The sequence below is a fragment of the Podarcis gaigeae genome (assembly GCF_964106915.1).
Source record: "Podarcis gaigeae genome assembly, chromosome: 2".
NCBI classification, from domain to species: Eukaryota; Metazoa; Chordata; class Lepidosauria; order Squamata; family Lacertidae; genus Podarcis; species Podarcis gaigeae.
Window position 1 is genome coordinate 36,803,137 of NC_139679.1, and position 14,658 is coordinate 36,817,794.

General features: G+C 42.9%; 1 protein-coding gene across 1 annotated transcript; it reads left to right on the top strand.

Annotated features, from left to right (window-relative positions):
* The first annotated feature begins 9,186 nt into the window (after positions 1–9,186).
* On the top strand, positions 9,187–14,320 carry GALR2 (galanin receptor 2). Its single transcript, XM_083725552.1, has 2 exons — positions 9,187–10,003; positions 11,580–14,320. Exons 1-2 carry the CDS (start codon positions 9,624–9,626, stop codon positions 12,358–12,360), a joined length of 1,161 nt encoding a protein of 386 aa, XP_083581678.1. The 5' UTR covers positions 9,187–9,623; the 3' UTR covers positions 12,361–14,320.
* Positions 14,321–14,658: the final 338 nt, after the last annotated feature.

The window sequence follows — 14,658 nt, forward strand, 5'->3', positions numbered from 1 at the left end:
AAAGAGAAAGCGCTTTAGTAAGGGGCTATTTAAATGGTTGAGGCCGCCCCCGAGCCGCTGCACATTCGGGCAGAGGGAACTGGGGCGGTACGTCAGCAGCTCTGTTAGCATTTAAAGCTGAAGCGAGGAAGCCGGTCCGATTTTTTTTTTTGACTCCAACTCCCATCAGCCCCGGCTAGCGTGACTAACGGCCAAGGATAATGGGAATTGCAGTCCAACAAAAACATCTGTAATTCCCTAGTCCCTCCGCGTGTAATTGTCTAATTGAAATATTTGCATGCGCTTACCTAATTTGCACACACACCCCCGCCTGCTTCGTTTCCCTTGCCTTCAGCTGTTGTTTCCCTGAATCTATTTTTATATTTTAGGTTGTGTTCTTGTAAGGCCCCGTGTACTGATATGGTGTTAAATAAAAGTGACGAATTATTCTAATGGCAGGTTTGAGCAGAGGCTCCTCTTTTAATTTCTAAGGAGCAATCCGCTCAGCAGACTCCCCAATACAGAAGACTGCTTCAGCTGTTGTCTGAGCACTGTTCACTTGGGTTTATTTAGTCAAACATTCATTTTTTAGAACCACAGGAGCCCCCCAAGGCAGCTTACAAAGCCAAAATAACACATTAAAAACAAGAGAACATTAACATCAGCTCTGTTACAAATAAAATCAGAAGGAGCCAGCTGAACATGAATTGGGAGAAAGTTTCATAATCCACCATGATCAGGGGCGCCGACTTATAAAAAATATTGGGGGGGCCCATACCGGGGTCCTGCCCCGGGAAGTTTTCTAAATTTTAGATGAAAATTAGTGAGTTTTAAAGTTTTTTTAAAGTATTTTAGAGTCATATGATCAACATTAGAACCCCGAAAACTCGACTCTCTATAACTCCACACTCCGGGAAACTCGACAAGCCTGAAACACTTTTTGGCTTTGAAAAAAGAAACAAAACATAAACACGCACGGTATTTTCGTAAAAAGCTAATTTAATTTACAGTAACAATTATGCTTATAGACTATTACAGAGCAGTGAATATATAGCTCTGAAAAGACTGAAATGATATTTAAATAAATCCTAAACTATCATTAAAAGAATAAAACATAAAATATTGCTGTCGCACAGTAATAGCACTTTGATTAATAAGTGAAATAGCTAATTTAAGCTTACATTGAATAAGGCTGAGGGTTCATTAAATAAAAATAATATCTCAAAGTTAATGCTTTAATACAGTTAATAAAGTTAATACAGTATGCCTAATACTGTATGTAAATACTGTAATACTGTATGTAAATAACGGGCTTTAATTGGGTCTTACACCCTAAAAATATTTAAGTATTTGAAAATAACTAATACAGTACTATAGTAATATAGAAATACAGTACTAAACTAGTACTAATATTTCAAAACTGAAAATTTAACATTCTGTATGTATTTAATTCTCTATTTTATAAAGATTTTTAATATCTGACAGTGAGTTTGGAGTAGCCCAATGCAAAAATCCTGAGGATCCATGCTTTGTAACCACGTTTTTGCACCACTGTGACCCTAGGCAACAGTGGGTGCGTGATTTTTTTGGTGCAAGATGTAGCCATGGACATGCTATGTGATCTGATGGTGAATTTGGGGTGACCCAATGCAAAGATCCTGAGGATCCATGTGGATTCGTGCTTTGTAACCATGTTTTTGCACCACTGTGACCCTAGGCAACAGTGGGTGCGTGATTTTTTTGGTGCAAGATGTAGCCATGGACATGCTATGTGATCTGATGGTGAATTTGGGGTGACCCAATGCAAAAATCCTAAGGATCCATGCTTTGTAACCACGTTTTTGCACCATTGCAGCTCCAGGCAACAGTGGGTACATGATTTTTTTGGTACAGACTGTAGCCATGGACATGTGATGTGATCTGATGGTGAATTTGGGGTGACCCAATGCAAAAATCCTGAGGATCCATGTGGATCCGTGCTTTGTCACCACGTTTTAAATGGGGAGGGAAGGAAAAACACAGAAGGGACAAGAAGCACAAGAGGGGTGTGCGGAGAAGCAGCTGGCTAAGAATGCAGGGGAGTAGTTTAACGGGGTGGGGGGGAGGAAAGGAAGGCAAAAGTCCCCCCCCCCAAGCCAGCCCTCTCTCTCTCTCTCTCTCTCCCACCTGCATGTTTTTCGGCTGCCTGCGAGCTGAGGCAGAATGCAGGAAAGCAGCAGCTTCTGCCTTCCCTCCGCCCGACCGCCCGATCTTATTTTTGCCTGATTTTTGCTCCAGGGACCACACATTCGCTCAATAACATGCACAGATATTTCCCCTTACTTTTTAGGAGAAAAAATCTGCGTGTTATAGAGCGAAATTTACGGTAATAATTTTCTTAAATTATTGGGGGGGCAGAGCCCCCCCAAACAAATTTTTGAGGGGGCTCGGGCCCCCTCAGGCCCCATGGAGTTGGCGCCTATGACCATGATTGCCAATTTAGAAAAAAAACAGACAATGGAAGGGTTCCTGTACCTTTAACAGAGCACAATAGACAACAGTAAAAAAGGGTGTTTTCGTGGCCAGCTCACTACAACCAGGGCCAGCTCACTACATTTTGCTGCCTGATGTGAAGGACAAAAGGGCAGCCTCCCCCAAGGTATATACAAAAGCCAACTGGACTGATTTTTGAATCTTACCCCATTACTGGTGAATGAACAATATCCTCCCTGTGCTTGAGGACTGCAGGCTAGCATTGAGGACACATGACACTCACAGGTCTGGCCACTCACCACACCTCAGCACCTGCTGCCTGAGGCAGGTGCCTCACTGCCTCATCATAGAGCCTGCCCTGTTTTCAACTTAGAGATGGTTTGAGTGAGAAAGCTGCAGATGTTGAATTTTCTGTTTGGCCTGCAACAACTAAAGGCATGGGAACCTGCCATGAAAAAGATCCCGTGGCAGCTGCCCCAAACCTGGCACACTTTGTTATTCCAGAGAGTCATACAGAGATGTCCTTTTAGAGCTCCATTATTCTCCAGCTTGGTGCTGGAGGAGACTCTTGAGAGTCCCATGGACTGCAAGAAGATCAAATGTATCCATTCTTAAGGAAATTGGCCCTGAGTGCTCACTGGAAGGACAGATCGTGAAGCTGAGGCTCCAATACTTTGGCCACCTCATGAGAAGAGAAGACTCCCTGGAAAAGACCCTGATGTTGGGAAAGATGGAGGGCACAAGGAGAAGGGGACGACAGAGGACAAGATGCTTGGACAGTGTTCTCGAAGCTATAAACATGAGTCTGACCAAACTGCGGGAGGCAGTGGAACACACGAGTGCCTGGCGTGCTCTGGTCCATGGGGTCACGAAGAGTCGGACACGACTAAACGACTAAACAACAAATTCTCCAGCTGAACAGGCACCCCACAGATACAGTCTCACTGCTGTGCCGGCTTTAGCATGCTTACACAGTTCTGCAGAGTTCAAATGGCATTCTTGTACCTAATATGTTTAATGTGCAACTCAAATGTGTGCAACATCAGGACACTGTAAAAAAAAACATTCTTGTGCTCCCCAGACTTTTGATAGCAAAGCCAATCATTTTTTAATGGATTAAAATGGGAGACATGCTTCCCTGTTACACCCATAAAGGTTTATGTTTAGAGTACTGAAGTGCTGAGAGAGAGAGGAGAGGAGATAATGAGTTATAATGTCTGTAATAACATCTGCTTAGGCCAGCATGGCACTGGTCATGGCTGATGGGAGCTGGAGTGCAGGGTCACAGGTCCCCTCCCTGCCCATGTGTTAAGCATACTTACTAGGCAGTTCCCTGGCTATGATTGTGGCCTTCCAGGGTCCTCCAGTGGACATTTCACTGCACAAAGATCTGGCTGGTGGTGAATAGGTTTCTCCCTTCAACCCCAAATGAAGGGGAAGGAGAGCTGGGCTCTGAGTATGCATGTTCTGTTGACATGTGTTACTGGAGTGTAATCCCCCCTCGAAAGGAGCCTGCTGGATCAGACCAATGACCCATCTAGTCCAGCATTCTGTTCTCACAGTGGCCAAGCAGGCATCTGTGGGAAACCCTCAAGCACACTCTCCCCTCTTGCGGTTTCCAGCACCTGCTATTCAAAAGCATTACTACCTCCACCTGTGGGGGCACAGCATAGCCATCATGGCTAGTAGCCATTAGACCATGGATTTGTCTAATCCTTTTTTTAAAGCCATCTAAGTTGGTAGCCTAAATTGTCTCCTGTGGGAGTGAGTTCCATAGTTTAACTGTGTGCTAAGACCTTTGGGTTTTCTTTGTCAGTGAAACAACCACATGTGGAGGGGGAAATTGGACTCTCCTTGGACTGTTCACAGGCTCCAACTTTTTCAATCCATTTTCATCATCTTTTCAGAATGTGAGTCTCTCAGCAGTAAATTAGATTTCTTCTCCAGACATATTTTTTTAAAATTGAATTGTCACGTTGACCTTATAGGAGGGTTTTACTCTGCCCAGTAAAATACATCACATTCATAACTGCTATTTTCGCTAATATATTTCCCATTTGCAGGTCTGTGCGCACTGCATTTTAAAATGAGAGTGGCATCAAGGCGCACACATCCTTCCTTCTGCCCTGGGGGAAATGCACTTTAATATTAATAAAGAATTAGTAAAATTCTGCTACAGCTCATTTCTCTTGTGTCACCTCTATTTCTGTGCAGCTTGCTTAAATCCACAAGGGCTTTTGTTGTGGCTCCTGAACACTTTCGACTTTTGTTTTGTTTTTTGTAGTTCCTAATAGAAAAATGGATGCAGGCTGATTTTCTGCCTCCTGTGGATGTTTTCAAATATTCAGTGCCATATTGTGTGATGACAGGAATGAAAAGATTCATTCCCACATGACCATTCCATTTCTGATTTTATATCTCAAGTTCCTAAAATGACCTTGTGTAATACCTGTTTTCAAAGGGCATGGTGGCTGAGATGTGTCCACTGTCCACTTGCTAGGTTCAAAGAACAATAAGCTGGATGGGAACCTTAACTTCACAAAAACAGTGACTTGCTCAGAAGGTTTCATAGACAAAACAGGATCTGAACTAGTCTTCTACATTCAAGCAGTATATGCCCCTGTCCACTGCAACCCAATGGCTCTCAGCAGTTCAACAGCAGTCTACAACATGATGCGACCTGAAATATACTTGGAGTCCTATAGCGATTTCATGCTCTTTATTGCAGCTTGTAAAACAGTGATTGAATTGCCTCCCAAACCTCAGGCTTTTATATACAGTGGTGCCTCTGGTTAAGTTCCGGAGGTCCGTTTTTAACCTGAAACTGTTCTTAACCTGAAGCACCACTTTAGATAATGAGGCCTCCCTCTGCCGCTGCGCTGCTGGAGCACAATTTCTGTTCTCATCCTGAAGCAAAGTTCTTGACCCGAGGTACTATTTCTGGGTTAGCGGAGTCTGTAACCTGAAGCATATGTAAGCTGAGGTACCACTGTACATTATTTACACAACGAGTCCCGTCTGATTGGCTGATTCTGCTTTCCTCCTGGAGTCTGATTGGTCTTTTCCTGCAGGCCAATCAGTTGTTGCATTCTATGATTGTACCAGCCTAATAGGCTGATTAACCTCCTCCTGGAGCCTGATTGGTCTTCTCCTGCAAGCCAATCAGTTGTTGCATTCTAGGATCCTACTTGCCTATTGTTCTAGGATCCAAGCTTAGTACATAAAAACCTAACCACTTGGGACAGGTCTCCTATAGGAGCACTTGCAACCCTGCAACCATACACAATAGTTGAGTTCATCTGGGACACCATCATTTATTAAGGTTGCTGAGAGTTTTCAGGAGACCTTTATACTCCCTCTGAGGGGTACAATTCCAAGAGTGGTTTTGTAGCCTTATTGGAGTTCAGTGATTGGGTCTGCGTTGCTCCCGGACAGGAGGAAGAAAGTCAAATGACACCGAGGGTTGGTTCAGAGAAAGAGTTCTTTATTTCTGCTCTCTGGAACAGCAGAAAGGCACCTGCGTGGTGTGTCCACAGCAAGTCCAAGGAAATGAGAAATTTCATGCAGTATATACATCCTCCAGGCACCCTCTCCCTCCTTCCCCAGGAATCCAACCATGTCAGCCTATACACGCAGGTTGACATCACATATGTTCCTGCTCCGGTATTCTTAACCATAAAAGGGTATTCCTTCCTGTACTTCTGACCATAAAAGGATATTCCTGTTGCTACTCTTATCTTGGAGCAAGAGGTCACCATCTCCAAGAACACACTCTGGCGCTGTTCCCGGACTAGGGCTGTGCATCAGCATGTAAGATAAGCCCTAGATATGTCATCCCTACTCGGCTGGAACAGCCAAGGCCATCCCTTGCCGTGACTGATAAAGGAGAGAGTTTGTTTATGCAGCTGTGTCCTTGTTATGCATTTGCTCATCAGCTCAAGTTTTATGTATTTTAGAAATGCTAAGAAGAAAAGGGGGGGGGGTCGAGTCAGTTTTAAAGTGACTGCACAGAAACCCATTCCTTCAGTTTAACCATCAGTTCCTCTTCACAGGGAACTATGGGAATTGTAGTCAGGGTATCATTACTTTTTCTGATTGTTCCCAAGTTTTTGTATATGATGATGGGGTTCGTTCCAGATATATCCTTATTTTCATCACTCCCCACCAGCACCAGCACGATGCCTGGCCCAAATCAAGGACTGTTTCAAAGTTGTTTGGGTAGGAGGCAGCTCAGTACAGAAAAGCAGAAACATTCTTATTCGCTCCTCATACACTCCATACTTGGTATTTTCTGTAATTTTCCATGTACTTCTTTTCTATTTCACAAAATTAATAAAAACAACAAAAACAGCTTGCAAGCCAGCATTAAGTATGTCTTTTTATTTGTGACAATTCAAGTGTGTGGCTGACTGTAATAATTCTAAATTATCCCAGGATTCAGTTACCTTTTATTTTCTAGTTGTAATTGCCAACAGCATACCAGCGACAGACAATATAACAACCAAGACTTAATTGTTGTTGTTGTTGTTGTTGTTGTTGTTGTTGTTGTTGTTGTGTAGTCGTTTAGTCGTGTCTGACTCTTTGTGACCCCATGGACCAGAGCACCCCAGGCACTCCTGTCTTCCACTGCCTCCTGCAGCTTGGTCAAACTCATGCTGGTAGCTTCGAGAACACTATCCAACCATCTCGTCCTCTGTCGTCCCCTTCTCCTTGTGCCCAATAGTGTCTGGCAAAGAAGAAAGCTATTCAAACATATTTTGCTAACAACAACAACAAAATGAATGGATCTTCTCATATTTGAACTATTTTTCTTTTCTTTTCTGCTCTTCTGGAGTTGGCATCCATTTTGTGCTTGGCTACACTGCTGGTGGCAACCATTTTCTGACTGGTGCTGTCCATGCCTTTTCAAAATTCCCAAAATGCCCCTGGACCAAGAAAAGGTTGGAGACTGCTCATCTACAGATAGCCTCTCCCTTCTATTCCATGTCACAGATCTTGCTGGATTTGACCAATAAAGTGCTTATAGCCAAAATCATTACCACCCTTATTCCACAGAGTAGAGAGCACACCATATGGTATGCAAGTTAGCAGCTATGTGGCAGCAGCAGCCCAATCTGTTCCGTTGAGGGTACCTCTATATGGGACTTTGCTATTTTTCTAATTTGGTGCTTTGGCATACAAAAAAATGGTGTGTTGTGCCTCAGTGGTGGAGCACTTAGTTTGCATGCAGAAAAGCCCCTGACATTTCAATCTTTGCCATTTCCAGTTAAAGCTATTAGGTAGCAGGGGCTGGGAAATACGTTTTTTTCTGCCTGAGACCCTGGAGAGCAACGGCCAGTCAGCATTTCCTCATGATGTTATTATTTGCTCTGACAACTTTCTCATTAAATATGAATTTATGGAAACTATCAAAGAGAAAGGGGGAATAATAATAATAATAATAATAATAATAATAATAATAATAATGTGGTGCTCCAAGGCTTTTAGTACAGAAACAATGAGAACAGAGAAATTTTAGGCAGCTCAAATACTCTTATCGCTGGGGCTTCCCATTTTCTCTCTGTGTAGAGGATGCTGGTATTACTCATTCTGCCATCAACGAAGAAAGAAGCAAATCATATTTTACAGTCGCTCAGCCTGGGAACACCATGGGATTTGTAAGAACTGGAGGAAGATGAACTTATGGATGTACTCAGTGCAGGAGACTGGGAGACAGTTTCTTCTAAGAATATAAACATTGCTTTGGAAAAATTGGAGAAGAGCCCAGAAACATCAGGTCGTTACGTTCACATTCTTCCTCCACACACAAGAAATGATATGATGTTTTATTAGCACTGTTCCTCATCAGTCTAAGCATGATCTTTATTAAATTCTAAATCCTCAACAGTAAGCGTTCTGGAAGGGAGTTCCCAAGGGTCATCTAGTCCAACCCCGTGCAATTCAGGAATCCATGACAGATGTTCATCCAACCTCTGCTTATAATCTTCAAATAAAGGAGGGTCTACCACCTTCATTCTACTGAAGAAGAGAAGAAGAGTTTGGATTTGATATCCCGCTTTATCACTACCCTAAGGAGTCTCAAAGCGGCTAACATTCTCCTTTCCCTTCCTCCCCCACAACAAACACTCTGTGAGGTGAGTGAGGCTGAGAGACTTCAGAGAAGTGTGACTGGCCCAAGGTCACCCAGCAGCTGCATGTGGAGGAGCGGAGACGTGAACCCGGTTCCCCAGATTACGAGTCTACTGTTCTTAACCACTACACCACACTGGCTGGGACTCATGCCTCCAGCATTCTGTATTCTGTACTGCAGATTCTCCACTGCTGACGGTGATTCGCATGAGCATGGTGGCACATTTTTCAGCCGCTACACTCAGCAGAGATATGTGTAAATATCTGAGCCGGCTGCATGTGGTAGCTGTTAATGTGTGCACCACTAGCTCTTACATATCTTGGAAGATTCTGCCCCTTCCCTGATGCACCAACGAAGGGTTGAACAACAGTTCATCCCTTTGCAGTAAGAAGTTATCAGCAAAGGAATGACAATTTATTTATCACTAAAGCAATCCTTCCGTTCTTCCAAAAGCACATGGGCAAGCCCCAGACTTCCAAACACTCTGAATGTTCAGTGTGTGTAGTATGTATGTGGGGAGGGGTCTGTGTTTCCATAGATACCATTTCCTTTTATTTTAGCTGTTTGTCTCCCTGGAAACAAGAGGCAGGCTTGACTATATTAGTCCCCCAAGCATAGCATGGATTCAGAACACACTGAGCGCTATATTAAAACGCCCATAAAAGCGCAACTGGCAAGAAGTTTAGTCCTTCAGCTTCGCACACCTACAAGAGTGGCTGCCAGCGAGGGCTTCCCTTCAGAGAAAAGGCAGCTGTCTGAAAGGCACTCCAGCGCCATACAAAGTCGGAATCTGTTTGCTGTGAAAGGAAATAAACTTGGAGCTTTAACGGTACCGTTTTAAAAAAAACTTGATGGCAGGCAGAAGTCCAGCATCTGTGAATGGATCTTGGGCTGAGCTGAAGGACTGCAAAGAGGAGAGTCGCTATGTAAAATATCTGCTATGATGGAAACAATTTCTTAGAAGAAAAGTTGACTTCCAAACAGAAGCCATCTGTCTCCTCCTGGCTAAGCCTTTCTCCATCGTCTTCTCCCTAATCAGGGCATGCAACTTGCTTCCAAGATGAACAGAACATTGCCCCAGCTAAACTCTTCAGGAAGCAGCGAGAGCAGCTGTTGGCATCTGGTGTCTATTCTCATTCCTCTAGCGTATTCTCTGATTTTCCTGGTAGGCACGGTGGGCAACTCTCTGGTGCTGGCAGTGCTGCTGAGGAACAGGCAAGTCAACAACACCACCAACCTCTTCATCCTCAATCTGGGAGTGGCCGACCTGTGCTTTATAGTCTTCTGCGTGCCCTTCCAGGCCACCATCTACACCCTGGATGACTGGATCTTTGGGCCACTCATGTGCAAAGCAGTCCACTTCTTCATCTACCTGACCATGTATGCCAGCAGCTTCACCCTCACAACTGTATCCCTAGACAGGTGAGCAAGCAGTTGGGGAGCCGGGGGGGGGGGGAGGAGGAGTTTGGACTTTTAGAGTTACTATAGAGTATCAATATCTCTGCAGCTACTACTTCCTTGCATGCATGTAAAACTTTGTTTCGTAACTTTCTCACTGTTCCATCAATATACTTAGTGTTTTACAAATCCAGGACAATGGATCCAAAAAGGAAACATTGTCTAGACAAAGGAGGGGCCCCAGAATAACAGCATCACAAGGGTCATCTTGTCTATGCCCTTACATCAATAATTCCCTTCAAACAAATTATCCCAATACTATACAGACCATAGGGTGCCCCTAAACAGAGTCAGGTAGATTGTGAGATTTGGCATTCTTTTATTTCACATGTCAGCACATGTCCAAAGGCTTCCTGACTCCTTTTGTTGAGGTAACCTGTCCTAAAATTTATCTCCAGTATTTGCACCCAAATATTGGGTGTAACTCCAAATATATGCAGTCGGTGTTCTTACAATGACAAAAGTAAATGAAATTTTTAATATGAGAATCTATATTGTTCCTATGGTTTTGGTTAAAAAAAAGAAGAAAATTGTAATGTGAAAGCATTTTGTTGCTGGTGAAGTTATGTTGTAAATTCAAAATAAAAAATGGGGGTGGGGGATAAAGAAGGGTTTCTCTGAAATAACTACTTCCAGGCTGCTTGAAGAGCATATTTTTTGGGGAACCTCAATGTACCCTAGCTGCTTGGTAAGTGCAGCTGTATATTATACGATTATGAAAACCTGTTAGTCACATTCATATATGAAATAATATCCGGTGTTACAGGTATGTGCATATAGTGAAGTTAGAAGGAAATGAAATGCAGAGGGTGGAGGAAGAGAAATACAAAAAATAAAAAATAAAGACACTGAATTACTTTATTAATATTGACTATGTAAAAAAAAAGTTGTTGATATTACAGACTGAATTGGGACACTGGGGGGTATTTAGCTAAGTTTTACTCAAAGTAGACCCATCGATATTAATGAACATGATTTTGTTAGGTCCCTTAATTTCAGTGGGTCTACTCTTAGCAAAACTAGCTGAATACTAAGGTGAATTTTTACAATTTGTTTTTTAAAAAATAAAAATTGCATTCCACGTTAATTGGCTCTCCAGTGCCAGAGCTATCAACAACAACTTTGTGTGTTGCAGTTATCACCATCTGTACTATTCTACATTTCATTTTCCCACAATCTATCCACACACACACACACACAAAACACTTCATGCATCCGACAAAGTGGAAATTTGTCAACAGAAACTTAAGGCATAATAAATTTGCTAGTCTTTAAGGTGCCACAAGACTCTTTGTTGTTTTCACATATTGAGTTAAGGAGCTCGATTGTATGATAGTGGACTCTGGTGCTGCCATTTCATCACAGGGAGAAACTTCTCCAACATTCAAGATATTATTTTGGCTATTGCATTTACCGTCATAACCACGCCCTGCAACTTTGGTTTCTTCTCACATACAGTATTTACTAGATTTGATTTGATTTAAATGCTGCTACCACCTCAGCATCGTGACCTTCTCTTGCTTTACTTTTGCCTTCCTAGGTATCTGGCCATAAGGTACCCTTTGCATTCAAGAGAACTGCGAACCCCCAGGAATGCCCTCACCGCCATTTGTCTTATCTGGGGCCTTTCCTTCATCTTCTCCGGACCTTACATCAGTTACTACCAGGAGTTTCAGGTGGCCAATGTTACCGTCTGCCATCCCATCTGGAAAGTCTCTCAGCGCAAAGCTATGGACCTCTGCACTTTTGTCTTCAGCTATGTCATTCCTGTGCTGATTCTGAGCCTCACCTACGTGAGGACCATCCGTTACCTCTGGACGTCGGTGGACCCCATTAAAGACATGTCGGATTCCAAGAAGGGCAAACGCAAGGTCACACGGATGATCATCATTGTGGCTGTTCTCTTCTGCCTTTGCTGGCTGCCCCATCACTTGGTCATCCTCTGCTTTTGGTTTGGCTACTTCCCACTGAACAACGCAACCTACGTGCTCAGAATCCTCTCCCACCTGATTTCATATGCCAACTCATGTGTCAACCCCATTGTCTACGCTCTGGTATCCAAACATTTCCGTAAGGGATTCAAGAAGATCTTCAGTTGCCTCTTGCACAAAAGAGTGACCAACAAGGTTCATGTGGCACAGGTGACTCACACAGTGAGCATCTTGGAAGCGGATCTGACAGAGGTGATACACGTCAGTGAGCCCACTCATGCCAGGGCCTCCAGCTGCTGTCAAATCCCCATCCAGACATGGGGGGAGGCAGAGCAGCTGAGCCGCCAAGAGAGAGTCACCAACCCTTTCATCACTTTCAATGTCACTTAGAAAAGTGCCTTTTCTCTAGGCTCTAACCAAAGGATGAATTCCTTGGCAACTGAAGGATGTATGGTTTTAAGAACAAAAGATAGTGGCTGAAAACACAAGAACCAGCAGATGGCTCCAGCCAACGATATTTGATTGTTCATCGCTCCCTTCTCCACCAGAAGCCATTGCACTATTCAAGACTCTGCAAGGCAAAGCTCACAGTATACTGAGCATGCAGTAGTGCTACATGCAGAGAACAGCACTGGAAGGTGTCTTCGTTTCATTTTGCACATTTTTAAAGTGGCTTCAGTTATTGGTTTGTTTTCATTGTTGTGCATTTTGTGTTCTCGTTTTGTATTTTTATGCTGTGAACTGCCCTGTGATCTTCGGAGGAAGGGCATTACTGTATACAAATTTGATAAGGAAATAAATGAATTCAAATAAAACTCCGTTGAAGAGATTAGCTGACCAAGCAATTATTGTACTGGGAATCTGGACTCACCAGTGTATTACAGGGGCCTGGGAAATGGGGTTCTATAGCCTAAAGGAAGAAGAGAAGGATTACTACATCAGAAAATGAGACTGGCTGGTTGATTGTGTCAAGGACTTTGGACTTTGAGTAGGAAACCTCTGGAATCTGTTACAAGGGTAAACCATGATCTCTCTGTGCTCAAGTCACAAAGCCCCCTTCAGGAGCAGTAGAGTTTAGTCCCTTCACTGCCAGCAAATATGAATCGTATAAAGTCTGTCTGTCTGTCTGTCTGTCCCTCCCCCCCCTCTCTCTCTCTCTCTCTCTGTGTGTGTGTGTGTGTACATAATGTACGTACTACAGATTCTAACTTCCATCCTTCAGTGTAGAGATGGGAAATCTGTGGTCCCTGATCAGGGCTTTTCCCCCCAGCCAGAACTCACCGGAACTGAGTTCCGATACCTCTCAGGTGGCCATTCTAAAAGAACAAGGGAAGTGTTCATGGTAAGTTCTGGCACCTCTTTTTCTAGAAAAATAGCACTGCTCTAGATGATGTTGCGTTTCAGTTCCCATCAACCCCAGGCAACATGGCTAATGGCCGGAGATGATGGGAGCTGGAGTCCAGGAACATGTGGAGAGCCACAGGTTCCCCATCTCTGATCTTGGGCACCCAGAGTGGGCCGTACACTCTCCAGATCTAGATTTGAGTCCAACAACTCATGGTTCCAACTGGCTTTGATGGGTTGTGAATAAAGTTCATGGTGGGTTTAGGAATCTTAAGTCTTATGCTTAGTTTTTCTGTCCAAAGAATCACATTATTCTGTCCATAAAACTTATTTGTACTGCATTGTATCTTCATTGCTTATGCTTCAATCTGTGCATACTTAATGTGAGAATAGGCCCAACTGAACTCATTGGGAGTTTTTTCTGAGTAAACATGCATTTGATTGCACTCTTAATCACACAAGTTTAGACCTAAAAATAAATTCTTGTATCTCACAATATTCCCCCTACTCACTGCCAAAACAACAGTATCCAGTCAATAGGTTTGCCAATTTGTTTGTTTGATTTGCTTTCCTAGAGTGAGCAGATTATTTTCTTCATAGGACCCACTTCTGTTATCATGCCTGCAATAAAACAATCAACTTACGATGGTAGAAATAGAAACAATAATGATGTATAGCAGATACTTTCTGTATGTACTGTATAATAAAAGATTGCCAGTGTGTGTTATTTCTTTGCTGAAATTGTGTGTACAATCAATTTCATTCATCCAAAATAGTTCAGAAAATATGTAAGGCTTTTTAATAATCTGAAGACCATAAAATGAGGACCCTACCTAATATTTAATGTATATGATGCAAAACAAGGGTGTTTTTCTATGGCATATACAGTACCACAGTGCAATCCCACAGTGTTTAGGAATGAGCGTTTACTGGGGGCAAAGTCCATGTTTTTACATCTTGGTTATAGCAAAATAGGACAGTACGTCAAGTTGGACTTGAGATGCTAAGAGAGAGGAAACGCTTTAAAGTCAACTTTATTATTCTGATTACTTGTGCAATGTAGTTAGTGCACAGATAAGTTTTTTATCTCTAGGGAACATTGCACACACAAAACTATGGCCATGGGTTACAGGAAATTTGCATGTATTATATGTACAAATAATACAAATTGCAGATCTTACAAGGAGGCCATTGGGCCATGGCTGGTGGATATATTTTGCTTTCACCCTGATGCTATTTGTGCAATTTTCAGCACAAAGTAATTTTCTGTATAGCTTGGACCTGATGTGAACGGAAATCTCAGCAGCAAGAGCTGTTTGTTGAATTTTGTCAAGAAAAGCTAGG

What these genes read in the sequence shown, in the direction of transcription:
- GALR2 (XM_083725552.1), top strand. Translation starts at nt 9,624, where the DNA reads ATGCAACTTGCTTCCAAGATGAACAGAACATTGCCCCAGCTAAACTCT. An exon ending in ACAACTGTATCCCTAGACAG is followed by an intron (nt 10,004 to 11,579) that starts GTGAGCAAGCAG and finishes TTGCCTTCCTAG; the next exon opens with GTATCTGGCCATAAGGTACC.